The following is a 15559-nucleotide window of genomic DNA, read 5'->3' as shown; positions in this document are numbered from 1 at the left end:
CCCTAGGGTTCTGCGAGAAGTCAGTAGGGGTTCCCTGGGAGATCATGATTTATTTAAAAAATTATTTCAAATTCAAGCAACTTCTCATCAAAGAGATAAGTTTCATTCTTTATTTTTAGTGTAAGACTCCTGTTAATGCATATATACAGACCTACACATGAAACGAATATAATAATTTTGTAACTTCTGGCCTATATTTGAGCCTGACTGTTCAGGGGTTCCCCAAGGCCTGAAAAATATTTCAAGGGTTCCTCCAGGGTCAAAAAGTTGAGGAAGGCTGGGATAATGTATAGCATCTTGCTTTTCTCCTTGACTGAAACATATATTATACCAACTTTACCCCAACCTAGTGCCTCCTCTGAAAAGTTGGGACACAAGTGATGAGGATTTCTTGGAATTGTAATCTCAACACATCTGGAAAGTATAGGTTGGGGTGAATCAGATTTATGTTAACCAAATATTCATTAGCCATACCTATAACTGCAAGTTTCTACATGTTACACAGCTGTAACATTTGAGCCATTTTGACAGCAAAATGTCATTACAGTATAGGGTTTTTTGGGTGGATGTTAATATTGAATGAATTAACTCATGGGTGGCCTACAATTATATAAAAAGAAGAAGTTTGAGGTTTAAAATCCATGTTGATAAGTATTTACAGCTGCTGTTGTATGCGTCTCTCTCTGAGACGTGTATGTGCTTTCTTGTTAGTTTTCTGATTTATTCTGACTGCAAACATGATGAAACGGTTGCAGTTTGTCCAAAGGCTTAGAATGAACATAAGATGTGTGATGATTTCAAATATTTATATTCCCCCTTGAGAAGTGATCCTTGAAAGATAACACAATTACATTGCTCTTCCAGAAGGAAGTCCATTATATATATTGGGACTTACTCCCATGTATATATGCAAAATATTTGAGTCAGATTAGATGATTCTTGGGAGAGATCTTAACATGTCTATTTAATTTTTTTAAAAATATACTTTTCTGACTTCAGGGCTAACAATAGTAGCAGAGGATGGTTATGTGGATGAGGGAAGCATTATATATTCCTCTTTCCATGCCAGAGTAGATTTAGATGAAATGAAAATGTTGAAATATCTAATCATAAACCTCCTTGTATTCCATCTGATTTGACTCTAAACCCAGAAGAGTGTATTTCAGAAGACTCTCTCTGTGTGTATTATGAATCCAAGCAATTAATGAGCTTGCAGACAAGCCTACATGAGGGTAGAGTGTAGGGTAGCCCTTCTGATCTCATGTCCTCCCCAGACATGCTCAACTATAATTTCATAAACTTCAGTCAGGTTTTGCTGCTGGGAATTGTTGTGTGACATCCAGCTTATTTGGAGAATGCAGGACTTTTGAAGTTGGTCGTCCTAAGAGTAAGTGACTGATCCAAGATTACTTTGTCATTAGGGTGCAGTCTTTTCAGTCTGAGTTCAGCATTCTATGGGTCGGACTCTTATTATATGAACCAAGTCAGTGTGGGTCAAGTATCACTGCTCATGTTTTGCCTGAGCTACAATAGACAGCATATTATAAAGCTTTTATGGGTGTGCAGAACCTACTGTTTCAGACAGTGGACAGCCAAATCATCATGATGTGAAGGAGGCACAGAACGTTCTGAAGAAGTCCAAAATGTTCCATTCCTGGAGTGGTATGGTTTACCTATACTTGAAAGTTTCCCTGTTTGTTTCTTGGATGTAATTATGATTTATTGCAGCCAACCAGACGATTTACAAATCTGAATTTCAAAAGAAAAATAAATAACTAGCACATGCAAACACACATGCATTCAATAAAACAGGTTTATTGCATTCAGTGTGAGTTTGGACTAGATGGCCTTTGAGAACACTAAAATTCAATGGGTTAGGTTTTGTTTCTAGCTGACAGTTGTGTTCAACTAGTCACAAATGTGGAATAGGTAGTAATCATTGCAAAACTTTCTCAGCCCAGCTCACCTCACAGGGTAGTGGTTGTGGGGAAAATAGGAGGCGGAAGGAGTATTAGGTATGTTCACCGCCTTGAGTTATTTATAAAAATAATAAAGGTGGGATAGAAAATAAATCTAAAATAAAATAAAAATAAATTCTGTTAGTTGGGTCAGTTTACAGCAGTGCTTTCCAAACGTTTTCCTTCATTACCCAAAACCGCTTATCAGAAAGTCCCTTTTACTCAATGCAGGTAAAACACTTTTAAGCCAGTTTAATGGGTTCGTGTGTCGCTACCAAAAGAAAAACTACTTTTACTCAATTCTGGGTAATTTACCCAGGTTTGGGAAGCACTGGTTTAAAGGAAGATATGCAAACAAGCTCCTTGAAACAAGCTGTCTTCCTAGTGAGTTGCAGTAGCAGCTTTGGCACAGAGGAATTAGGTGATAAGAGTCATTTCTGCATGTAAACCACACATTGCCTATATCTTTTTTATGATCATGAAAGAAGAAGAGAAAAAGCAAGTAGAGAGAACCCCAAAATGCTCAGATATTCAAATTACCCAAAGAAAAGATTTTTAAGGGGGAATAAAAGGTTAGGTAGGGTAGGATGGTGACATAGGCACAAAGTCATCATTATTTTGCGTGGCCTTTTCACCTGTAGCACAGCAGAGTTCAGTCACTGAAAAACGAGTTCTAGGACTAAGGTATTCCAACTTTTGATTCAAGTAAACCTGATCTTGGTTGCCTCTTTCATATATTACAAGCTCCTCTGCCAGCAACATATAAATAAGCACACAGTTGGCAGATTTGGGTCTGATTTTCTCTGTGTTCGGGTAATCGAGCAGACCTAATCCCCCACATCTAAAATTTTAAAAAATCCATATGCAGCGCACCCAACTTTCCTTTGAAAGAGAAGATGCTTCCTAATCCCTACTGAAAATGGAATCTGTACAAAAACTGCCTATAGGTATCTCAACAACGACCATTTTCTGAAACTGACAATTTGGAAAATTGTAAGAGTAGCTTTTGAGGTCATCCTTTTCTTCCAATCCAAAAGACGCAACTACTAGCCAAGTTAGGCAATCACTGGAATGAATTTAGATTTATAATCCAACTATTACAAAGGATTTTCCAAGGTAATAATCAGAATAACATTAAGAATTTCATAAAAAAACACAGACTGATCACTCTGCCAACTTGACCCCTGGCCTGCAATATCTCAGGGCTTTTTGATGTCCTTGTGCTGAGGAACTTAGGAGGTTGTCTTATAATACTCAGATATTTTCATATCTGACACAATTTATTCAACCTAAGTCTTCTTCAATCTGATACCCTTCAGATTTGCTTATGTTGTTTTGTAATTCTAACTGGATGTACTTAACTCCAAACTGCATAAAACCACTTTGATGTGCTTATGAAAAAGGTTATTATTAATAATTTGCAGAGCAGTTGTCTTGACTGATATATGTTACTTGCTTGCTGATCCAGAGAGGAAGGTCACTCTTGTTCTCATTTTACCAAGTACAAATGAGAACTGAGAGATGGGGACTGGGTTAAAGCCACTCAGAGAATTTACAGCTGACTTGTGGTTTAGCAGATGAATGCTGAGGCTCTCTAGCAGCAGACTGACACATACACAACTAAAATATCTGCAGCCTGTGATAATAGTTTAAGAAAAGGTGTTAATTCTATGCACCACGCATGCAACTACAAGTGGTTTACATTCTCTCACTGGAAAACCAAAAAATGTACCTTTAAAATGATGTGGAAAGTGAGAAGGTGGTGAGTGTTGGTTTCCTTTTTAAAATGAATAGGTGTACTGAAGGCCCATTGACCCATATGTGCAGATGTGTGGTAACTATGGAAACCTTCTGCAGGTGAAACTATATGATAGGTTTGGGGACGCATATGCCTCCTCAAGGAGAATAAGGAAGAAAGTTTGGCCTTAGAACAGTCCCAGGAGCAATTTTTTTTAAAAGGATGGAAAGAAGCAGAGTGGTTAATATATAGGGAAAATTGAAGAACTGAATGTTGGTTCTCCTTGACACAGAGCTGGTAATTAGGGAAAATCTGTAGCAAAGTAGGAAATGTACAGCACTGTGGTACAAAATATTGTGGTCTATGATGTTAAAAGAAATTATATGACACAAAAGGCCTTACTTGAGATGTTGGGGAGCCAGTCAGTGTATATCAATCCTCCCAACGTATTTGATTATTGGTGAAGATTGCAGTAGGAGACCCTGATCCCAACACAAGGTTTAGCTAAGGGGATCTTGCATCCAAGCTAATGTGAATAAAGCTTCTGATGTTAAAACTGGGTACGGTCAGTATTTAATGCACAGAATGGATTGGCAACATGATGCCATTATGTGATTTCTTGTGGTTATGTGTGTCCCCCTTCTTTTAAAAAAAAAGTTAAAAATGGTCCAATTCTTGCAAGATTTTGACAATTGTATTTTAAGATCTCACGAGCCCTTATGTAAGAACACTGAAATCTTACAAAAATTTTTGTAATCTTACAGTATGTCATTTTTGTGATTGATTGATTGATTGATTGAAGGTATTCTGTGGTTGTTTTTGTGGAAAGTCATGGCTTCTACATTCCGAGTCCCTGTTGGCCAGTGTTAATGCCTGTGCATAGCTATGGAAGAGTATAATGAAGTGTGTTGAACCGAACTCAAAAAGGTGCAGCAGCATATAAATGTTTAAGGAAGAAACCCAGGAAGTATATGTTCTCCCATCTAATATTCCCCAGTCTCCATGAAAATGTTTCTCTGTCTGCACTTAGCTTCAGTTTCATTTTGGATAAAACGGACTGCATAGTCTGACAACATAAGGCAACTTCATTATATATTGTAATGGCATATATCTTGTTGGCGCTTTCCATTTTGAAGCGGTTCTGATCTAGCCATCTTTGCCTCATTTCCGTGAAGGAAGAAGCAAGTCTCATTAGTCCTTACAGCCTATGTGTTCCTCCTGTCATCTCCTCTTGCAGAGCTCTGAGAAGAAATATTTTGCTTCTACTTCTGCTCAGTAGTTTATTGTGCTGCCCAATCCAAACTGTAGCTGATGTTAATGGTTAGCTTGAAACCAGTCACTCTCTAACAATAATTAACAGTAAACACAGTTCCAGAGACTCCAGCAAGCTATTGTTAATTAAGAGTAGAAGTGAAATCTTTTAAATACCTTTTCACTGGCAAATTTGGAGAGGAGAGTCTGTGAGCCTGCTTTTTGCAGTGGGTCATTCTTGCTGGTTCCTGCTGTTCTAGACTGTAAGGCTGAGCTGTGTGATGTCTGAATGTAACAGAAAATGAAACCTATTGATCAGAAATGTTTGAGATTAGAAATACATATTTTTAACCAATAAAAATTTTAAAAATTGCAGTGATTAAAATCTAGCTTGACTGTTAAAGCTGTTTCAGCTTTTGCCTATAGCCCATCACAAGTATTCAACTGTTTACAACTGTGAATCATGTAGCCTGCCATCTCATTCCAAAGGGGGCCCTCTCCAGATGTGCCAGGAGATGATAGAGATCAAAGTCTAATGCATCTTGAGAACACCAAGTGGGGAAAGGTTGTGCTATGCTTACATTTAGCCTAGTGGCCGGGAGAAGGTTTTGTGAAACTTGGAAGTTTGTGCGCACTTCATAGTGTTCATTAATAGCTGTCTTTTTGCCTACTTCACATATCTAATGAGCATGAAAGCAGGCCCCTTTTCTTTATTGACTGGTTCTGCAAGTTAATAAAAAAGGAGAAAATGGATACATTGACTGGGAATAACCTTTCAGAATTGGGTCATAAAAATCATACAGGCAGTATCTTGCCCAATTTCTTTCTAAGCCTCAGCTTTCTGTCTGTGGTGAAACTAAAGCGTTTTGAATCCAGGAGATGTTACTGCTTTATGGGTGTTGTAAACAGCACAGTGTATTCGCTGTACTCATTGAAGAGCAACAAGGAAGACTTGCTGTTTGTTCAAGAGTGCTTTGTAGTATAGTGAGAATTTGCAGGACGTATAGTTGAGACAATGAAGTGTTAGCCAGGTAGCCGTTGGTTTGAATCTTACCATCAGATGGTAACACATTCGCTGGGTGGTGTTAGACAAGGCTCTGTATCTGTGGAGATTTAGGATTAAGGTTATACAGTGCTAAGTGGTTTCTTGATTTTCTTTATCTGAATTGAAAAAATACCCACTCCAATTCAGGGCTCAGATAATGAGAAAGAATTAGAGGGAGCTTTAATTAATATACACCCATTTCTGTTTGAGCAAAATCATATCCTCACTAGCTTTCTAAAAACAATAGCAGAGAAGAAACCATCCCCAGTTTTATTAGACCATGTTGTAACTCATCCTCCTGAAAATGATATTATTTCTGACTGTTCAACTGGCATATAAAAGGCAGGATTCATACTTTCCAGCCAAGTCTTCTTTCCTTCTTTTAATGTTTTCTGACCACTTGCAACTATGAAGTTTGGAAATCAGTGGAGTCTATCAACTATGCAGTACTTCTTTACAACCATTCCTAACAAGAATGAAAGCTGTGAGAGAAGCATGTAGTTCATTTTAAGGGAGGAAAGGGGTTGCAAAAGAGATCTTGGGTGAATATGTGCCTCAAGCATCTTTGCCAGGCTTTGGAGTTTCTTGCAAGAGTCGAGTACAATATAGGTACAATGTTGCCTTGATCAAAGACTTCTAGTTCTTGAACATCTTGCCTTCCACAGACTGGCTCATAAATATACTGGACCTTTGTCTGGATATCTGCTATGCAATTTGATTAAAAGGGTTACTGCAGGAGACAGTGAATACTTTTTCTAAAATTGTAGCCCTGTAATTCTCAAACATTGTGATACTCTGACCCCCTAAAATGATGAACTTCTGTGCTTCCCTCCAATAGAGCTAATTATTTCATTGGATTAGTAATATTCAAAAATCCAAGCTTGATTTGTGAGGCAACCATGTGATCCCCTTCTAAGTTTTTTGCAACATTACAGGGAGTCTCAGTCTGAAGTTTCAGCATCTGTCCTACAACCCACCCTTGGCTTCAGCCATGGGAAAACACATGCATTGATAGCTGCTAAAAGATGCAAAGCTACTAAAAAGACACAGGTGTGTATCCCATTTGATTTTAGGTTGAAAAATAAAAGATTGGCCATCTGGGAGAACTTTCCTAGAATGGCTGAACTGTTGTGAAGTCATAGAATGCTTTAATAATTTTTGACAAATGATGGACATAATAAGGAAATGGGATGTTAATGCTCATCTAACACTGACTTATCAAGAAGATGGAGGACTGAGGAAACAGCATGCAGAAATGGGAAAGGGAAGAGAAAATGAAGAGAGCAGGGACATAAGAGACGAAAGGAGCAGAGTTTGTGTGCGTTTTGGGGTGGGGGTGGGGGTGGGGGTGGGGGTGGGGAATCTCTATATAGAGTCCAGGAAATTAGGGGTTGTACTGTAGTTGTGTGAAACGTGGGGGAGATGAGAGATCAAAGAAACTAGTCCCCAGAAGACTAAGGATGTGGGAGGACTCCTTTAAATGTACATTATCAGTTCACAAATTTCCCACCAAAATTTGACTTTAGATTTCTAGTATCACTAGACTACTCCTGTACTTTAAACAGTACTTAATTATGAATGTTATTTTTAAAGACACCCCCCCCCCATAATTTTAAGCAGTTGTCTGAAACGCTTGTCTTCTGCTTGAAGAAGCTTGGCTCTAATTCACTGTTGGAAGCTAAAACATGTTGGAATAATATGCTGGAATCTTGCTGAGACTTGCCTTATTCTCAGTACTACAGATGAAAATTACTTTCCTCAGAAGGCTGGAGCATTTAAGCATGAGTGTAATGGAGGGGGGTGAATTCCTAAGCATTTCTGTAACAGTGATGGGGTGTGGTATAAGTCTTGAAAGAAACAGAAGAGATGTTTCAGCTGTAGCTGAACTGGAATTATTCCTTTGGGGAATAGCCTCTTATGACAGTCACTAGAGCAGTTTCTCAGGAGAATAGCTTCCTGTGGTGAATATATTGTGTACTTTCCAGACAGCAGCAAAAATAGTTCACCACAGTGATGGCATGATGCTGTTGGAATTTCCCTGTTAAGGCATGAAGCTCAGATTTGGCATGAAGATAAGATAATTAACTGTATGCAGGAGTTCCTATTAGTGTGGGTCAAGCTAACCACCACAACTTCAATCAGCTAACCACCACAACTTCAATCAGCTAAATAACAATGACCAATTCACTTGTTGGTCATTGTTGGACTAGTTCTGTCAGCTGTGTAGAGGTTTTGCCATATAGTTTAACTGAAGAGCATAAAAAAGTAACCCTTTTAACTCAAAAGTAGGGGAAGAAATTTCTGTCTTTAAAGAGGGCTTTTCATGCCAGCGTTCATCACTCCCGTTTTCTCTTGTAACAGATACCGTAAATCAAATCTTTGTATTGTGGTTTATCTTTCTGTACATGAATTTACCAATAATTCATGGATTTACCACTACCCACCCCCCTTTGTGTTTTCCAGCAGTCTTACTCCAATGAAGCCCATTGTGTTGAAGAAATTTTGAAGGTGAGTATATTAATATTAAGGGGAAAAAAGATGTTTTGCTGTAAAGGAAGCAGTACTAATTTCATCATTTTTTTTAAACTACTGGGCATCAATTAAGATTATTTCTTCAACAAAAATGATAGGTTCCCCCCCCCCCCAATAATGCTGTTCAGGCTTCTTCCCTGCAGAACTTAATCAATAGGCTTCAAGCACAATACCATCTTGAACATTTTAAATAATTGCTTATTACAGGTAAAAAAAAGTAACAAGGACTACACATAACATATTGTCTGTGTTTATTCAAGCTGACAAGCCATAATTCTCTGAAATTTTGGCTTATTCATTACAAAAAAGCATTCTAGTGCACACTGCCCCACGTGACTTGCTTGGCTTCTCCTCCTAGTACAGGTGACCAAGAACTCCCTATCCAAGCTTCAACATACAAGGGAATCCAATGCTTGGCTTGGCTTATCTTTTTTTGCTTTTAATCCGTTCAATTGTGTCCAATTCTCGGGACTGCCTGAACTAGTCCCTGCAGTTTTCTTGGCAAGGTTTTTTGGAAATGGTTTGCTATTGCCTCCTTCCCAGGTCTGGGAGAGTGACTGGCCGAAGGTCACCCAGCTGGCTTTGTCCTAAGGCAAGACTAGAACTCACAGTCTCCCCGTTTCTAGCTGGTGCCTTAACCACTACACCAAACTGGCTCTCGACTTACCTTTGATAAAGCAGAAATCCAAGTCAGTTTGGCTTCAGACTTTGGCTTGTTAGAAGAAACACAAGCTGGAATCCAAAAGTCACTGATTTTGATTGGGTTTCCTTTTTAAAAAAAAAATACTTTTTAATTAAAGTGTTATATAGCACTAAAAGATAATACAAACTGAAATCAGAGAAAGAAAAGGAAAGAGTAGAATTTTGATTGGGTTTCCTAAGCATATTCTTATACTCCTGCCTCTTTCTTTAATGCTGCCGCTTGCACTGCCATTATTTATTGCGTTCAAAACTCTGGACAGGAGCAGAAGGTAGGAGTATGACAGTAGGAGAGAAGGATGGTACGCATTCCTCTGAACCCAGAATGTTCAAATGTTTGGGAACCAAAGACTATCTGTTTTGATGATAGCTTCAAGGATCACCTCAAACTCCAGGCAACAAAAGCTGGCTGTAATTTTCCAGTTACATCCCTGTGTTAGTGTTGGAAGTTTTTCTTATTCTTGTGGTAGCTGAGGAAGTAATAAAGTTGGGAATTAAGAGTTGATTATCGTTCTTCTCAATTTCTTCCCAGGAAATGACCCATTCATGGCCACCTCCTTTGACAGCCATCCATACTCCTAGCACAGCTGAACCTTCAAAGTTTCCATTTCCTGTAAAGGTTAAGAAACAAATCTTTCATTCCATATGTATGAATTTATGTATGAAAATTCATGTCATTCAACTCCTGTTGTTTCTAGTCTAGGGGAAAAGTTTGCAGGACAAAGCAAAAAATAACCATAAATGGATAGGGTAGTTTTTTCATGCAACTATTCCTTTGAACTGATTTCTGTGGGTATGTAAACATTCTTGATTTATGTTTTTGGCATCTCTGTTTTGTTTAAAATGTAATTTAAAAGGTGAGTCTTTTATTTTCAAGATAGGTAGCAGTTCTAGAAATCATTCCATGTAATTGGTCCATAGTAGAAAGTCAGAATTGAGAATTCCACTTTCCTTCAACCCTAGATACCCTAAGCCATCTACAACCTGGGTACACTCCACAGGGGTGGATACAGTTCCCAAAATTCTCAGTTATGGCCATACTTGCCTGATTATTTTAGGAGTTGTGGGCACCCAGACCAAATTAGCTACACTAGATTTATTTATGGTGTCCAAAGACAACTTACACAATTCTGAGTTACTTCACTTGATGTTAATAATCTCACAACAGCTGCTCTTATTTTGCCGATACTCTTTTGCTACCTATAACACCCTGGAATTGCTTACCAGAAGTTTGATTTTGTCCCATTTTTTTCACATTTGAAAACGCTTTTTTGCTCTGGAGCCTCTTGTCTCTACCCTGCTGGTTTTGTAAGCCACAATGAAAGGTGGTGTGTATGTAACTGCATGTGCAAACAAAATAAGATAGAGTAGTATAAGATAGAGTACACATAAATGAAATAAATGCATATTTTTCCCTGTTTACTCCTGCCTCAATGTCTATTCTTTTCTGTTCTTTTTCATTTAGAATGTTAACTTGAGTACTATGGAAAGTACTATGCAATGTGATGGTACTGTAATAATAATATAACAATTATAAATGAATATTTATAATATAATAATTATGGTGATAATAATAATAATAAGAAGAAGAATGTGAAACAGTGCAGTATTTTTCCAGCCATAAAAAAAGGAAAAGTGAGGCTTTGGCTTGATTAAATTTGCTTATGTTAGTTTACTCCTAAAATTACTGGGCTGTACATAAAAATCTTTTTTTCTTTCTTTCTAGGAAACCCAGCAGTCTGGATCAGTAATTCAGAGCCACAGTAAGTATAAAGACAGAGTTATAAATTGCTCTATCCTGCTGTTATTTGTTCATTTCGACAGATTACATAGAATGTATATTCATGTATCATGAAGCTTGAACAAAAGGAGTTGCTTCTTGGCCTTTTGGCTAGAGTTCAAGTGTAGCAGATTCTGGTTCTGTAGTTTTCAGGGATGGGGATATGTAAGCCATCGGATCAAAGTTTTTGCACCATGCATCAGTTCTACAGCATTAGCACCAGAGGACTGTTAGACTCCGTCTGAAGACTTCCACCCTCTGAAAAAAAGTTTTCCCTAAGCTTAATTCTGCTGTGAGCACCATAGATTCAATCTTCCTTCCTAAGGCCACAGAAAATGGCCTTATCTTTTCTTTGACAGTCTTTCAGATATATGAGGAATGCTACCAGGTTGCTCCAGAATCTTTTTGGGCTGCATAGTCAATTGCTTCAGTTTTTCTTTGAGGGATCTCCCCCACCCCCCATTTTGTCAGTTTCATTGCCCCTCCAAATTCTTTCCTTTCCAGATCATCTTTTAAGGAGTAATGAATTTTAATCCTGTCTCTTGAAATTCCATCTCTTTTGTGTCAACTGTACATTTTCTCTCTCCCTTCATCTCAGTGCTTCAAGGTTCAGGAGGCAATCCCAACTTTCATGAAATTAAACTGTGAAACATTTTCAGTCTATGAGCTATATATTCTTTACTTACTGGCTCCAAATCTTCCTTCCTTCCTTCCTTCTTCCAATTTCTATCACTGCCCATCTCCCCCTGAAAATCCTATTGGGATTTAGCTGCTCCTATCAGGGACTGCAGTCCCCAATTAATTTTTTCAGAGGTTCAGTGGTCTTTCAAGGAAGAAGATGCTCCATTTAGGTGAGAAGAAAAAGGAGAAGGAGATATATTATTATTATTATTATTATTACTACTACTACTACTACTATTATTATTATTATTATTATTATTATTATGGAGTCAAGATAAACCAAGCAGCATCTCCCCTGACTCTTCTTCAGCAGCAGCAGCTGAAGTTTCCCTGTTGAGATTATTTGCAGGACCACTATGAAAGAAGTAATGGCATTCTCCCCAATAGGTGGAAATGCCTTTGACTTTTGGATTTAGTAAGGCCTGCAGAAGGATGCCTTACTCCAACTTATTGTTGAAGGTATTTGGATTTGGTTTACCAGGATGGTGCAATTACTACTGCTTCTAGATCTTACAAGGCATATCAGTGACTTGGCTGTTGTGTCACTAGCACATGGCATAAGATGTGAAAGGAAAAGCACAGTAACACGTGTGGACATGGGAGCAGTGATAAAATACGAAAACAATATCCTGCTGCTTAGATTATTTTGACATGGAAACTACTGCTGCTGCTAGATAATATCATCCATCTATCCTGCTTTAAAAAGTAGCCAGTTTGTATGCATCTTACATTACAATGCAATGATTATTAGAAGACAGTATGGATTAATTCTGCCCTCTTTAAAAACTGCTTAAGGAATTCTTTCTCCTTTCTCATATTGCCAGCCATTATCTCAAGCTTGCCTGGTTTAGCTGCAGTCAGCTTCTGTTTATCCCACCTTTGCTTTATAGTGTTTAATGAGACAGGGACAAATTAACCTCTTTATAAAGTTACTTCTTTAAATCCATCAATATATTTGGATGTATCATTATCTTTTACCCGGGGAATAAAAATAAAAACAGAAAATTTTCAGACCTGTACTGATGTTTAAGTTATTTATCTATCTTTCTGTTGAATTAAAGATGCCCATCCTAAATGTAATGCAGAGGGAGAAGATGCAGTAAAAAACATTGTAAAAGGTAGAAACAGTCATCACCAATAGCCTTCCCCCCCTCTCCTTGGTGTCTTTCAGAGCAGTATGATGTGCCTTTGAAGACTTTGTCTGTTTCTCAGCAAGGAACATCGTAAGTCATTGCATTTTTTTTTTGGTGTGTTTGTCATTCATTAGTGAAATCTGTCAGTCATTAGTGAATGAGAGGAGATTTATTGCAGGTAGCTTTAACTTAAGTGAGATGTGTTTAACTGCAGAAAAAACTACTTAGGATTTGGCACTGCAGTTGCATCATATGCATTGATCATACTGATCATTCAAATCTTGGGAACCTTTTGTCATTAGCTTCAAATGGAGATGCTTAACGTATAGAGATATAACATTGTAACACTAGTATAACGTTAGTAAGCGTGATTACTATGTGCATGAAGTATTCAACAAATTCCACCGGGGGGGGGGAAATATTTTCCATTGGCATTTAATTAATTAATTAATTAATTATATTTATTTGAATTTATTAGGAAGCTGTTCATGAAATATTCCTTCCCCAACCTGACATTTTCCAGAATTTCAGCTTCCTTTCACCAATTGAATTGGTGAAGTTCCAGTACACTGAAGTTCCAATACATCTGACAACCAGTTGGGGGAAGGAAATATATCACTGGCTTTGTGTTTTGGAACTATTCAAGAATTCATATTCTCTGCAATTTATTTTACTATTTTTTTAAAAAACAGCTCTGCCACCTATATATTGTGTTCACACGTATACATGTGCCATTTTATAAGCCATCTGGAATCAACAAAGAGTGATGCAGAATACTAACATTTCAACCCATGGAAATTTCTGAGATATTATAAGAAACCACACTCGAATTTTCAAACCGCCTTTACAGCTGAGCTTCTCAGAATGTTGCATACAGTAGTGAAAACCTGCAGTTGAGTTACTTGCTTGAATTTAGACCTCTTTTAACCTTTAGCCATGAATAAAGATATTGGGCATGTGCAGAGTTTCCATTGCAGGCTGAGCAGTAAAGCTCTTTCAGTTTAAGAGACGTTGCAAGTTATCATTGAAAACACAGTTTTCAAGACAGATGACGTTGAAGTCTCAGTTTGCAACTGTCAAGAACTACAGTCGATTGGAGTACATAGTATTGGGCTGAAGTACCAAGTACAAGACAGCCTTCCGTATTCTTGTATTTATTTCTGTAATGTTTGCAGTCTCTTGCCTTTGATTGAACGCTAATAGCCATCTGCGTTTGTACTCTGCCCATTCTAGAACGCTTTACTCTATCTGCTTTAATTGCCTGGAAACATGCGTTTGCACTAAGTTAGCTGCCTGGATTTTGGGAGCAACGTGATACTCAACTTTTTTTTTTTATATGTAGACTACTGTTAAGGAGATCATTTGGGCATTTCTAAGAACTAGTTGCTTCAGTGCAGGGTTGGCTACAATTGAGAAAAATAGGCTGTCAGTTCCATGCAGTCAGTGAGTTTTTTATTTCATTTATCATTTGTCTGTGTCTTTCACATACACACTCCCACACACCGTTTGTTTCTGGAATACAGGGTGCAAACAAGATCCCTTCCCTGGCAAAATTAGATGTTTGTATTAAGCTTGACTGAGTTTGAAATCCTGTGATTGATTTAAAAGTGTAGCAGAGCTTGTGCTGGTATATCTTAGCTGCTGCTTCCTTAACAACCATTTCAAATTTGATCCTCCTCCATAGACTCCAGTGTGATTTTTGTTTGGTTTTGTACTGTGAAAAAAAAAAAAAAGTGTGTGGGGAGATAAGTGTCTGTGGGAAGAAGGCTCAGGGGATTTTAGAGAATAGTGTTGGGTTTGCTCCAAGATTAACATCTTTGCCAAGGCTTTGGCCTTACTTAAGCAGAGTGCAGGTCCCATCTTGCCTGACTGTTCTAATAAATGAATAAACTTGATTTTTCCAGTCAGCAGCTCCTCAGCATTTCCACTATGCAGAACTGTTTGTAGTAAACAAAACGTTTACTAGTTTTCATTTCTGGAGACATCCTGATGCTGAGAACAAGTGAGAACAAGTAAATAATAGCCTGGGTATTGGCAAGAAAACACATAATAATTTTCTTTTATTTGAACTTTCCAATGTTCTCTGAAATATCCCGGGCTTCACTACAGTTCAAATGGTTTAATAAATCTGCCGCTTTTCTTTGGAAATAGTTGCTATATAATACCAATGACACATCTGAGGTTTTGAAATCATACCATAGAATTCCCACAGGAGGGCTTGTTATAAAACACTCATTTCTCAGAAGGTAAATGGGAAGGTTGCTTCGAAACATACTTTACTACTCCTGCTTCAAACCAAACCAAGTCCTGCCCACCATTTAAGGAACAAGAAGATGAAGTAGGGAGGTAAACACAGGCCCTCAGGGACCTACAAGCATCACATTGTTTATGCATGATTTCATGCCTTTATTTTGATAATGCTTCCAGTTTAGATGGTTTGTGACATTAGCTGTTCACAAATGTGCACTGGGTACACCAAGAATTGGTACATTATATTTTTTCCAGCCATAGGAGCTGCAAATCTAGACCAGGAACAGAAAGATTGTCTTCAAAAAGGAGATCAGTGGCTGCCCAAAGTGAAGCAGCCCACTTCCTGAAGCCAGGAGTTTTTTCCCTCCCACATCTCTCTCCATCCTTTATGCCAATCAATATTAGCATGAAACTGAAAACTGGCTCCTGAATTCAGATGAGGCCATGCAGAGTTTTAAGCTTCCCAGTTTAAAGGTGAGGAGGAGAGAGGTT

The 15559-nt window shown here is 38.0% G+C and overlaps 1 protein-coding gene across 3 annotated transcripts in view; it reads left to right on the top strand.

Moving 5' to 3' along the window:
* AFF1 (ALF transcription elongation factor 1) overlaps nucleotides 1-15559 on the top strand; it is a 156021-nt gene that overhangs the window by 98177 nt on the left and 42285 nt on the right. For all 3 annotated transcript variants that reach the window (XM_063310427.1, XM_063310428.1, XM_063310429.1), the window contains 4 exons: nucleotides 8456-8500; nucleotides 9756-9842; nucleotides 10950-10986; nucleotides 12856-12907. In XM_063310427.1, coding sequence (XP_063166497.1) covers nucleotides 8456-8500; nucleotides 9756-9842; nucleotides 10950-10986; nucleotides 12856-12907 — 221 coding nt within the window. The remainder of the gene's footprint in view (nucleotides 1-8455; nucleotides 8501-9755; nucleotides 9843-10949; nucleotides 10987-12855; nucleotides 12908-15559) is intronic.

This window comes from Candoia aspera, chromosome 8, assembly GCF_035149785.1.
Source record: "Candoia aspera isolate rCanAsp1 chromosome 8, rCanAsp1.hap2, whole genome shotgun sequence".
Lineage (NCBI taxonomy): Eukaryota > Metazoa > Chordata > Lepidosauria > Squamata > Boidae > Candoia > Candoia aspera.
This window is presented reverse-complemented; position numbering and strand designations above follow the sequence as displayed.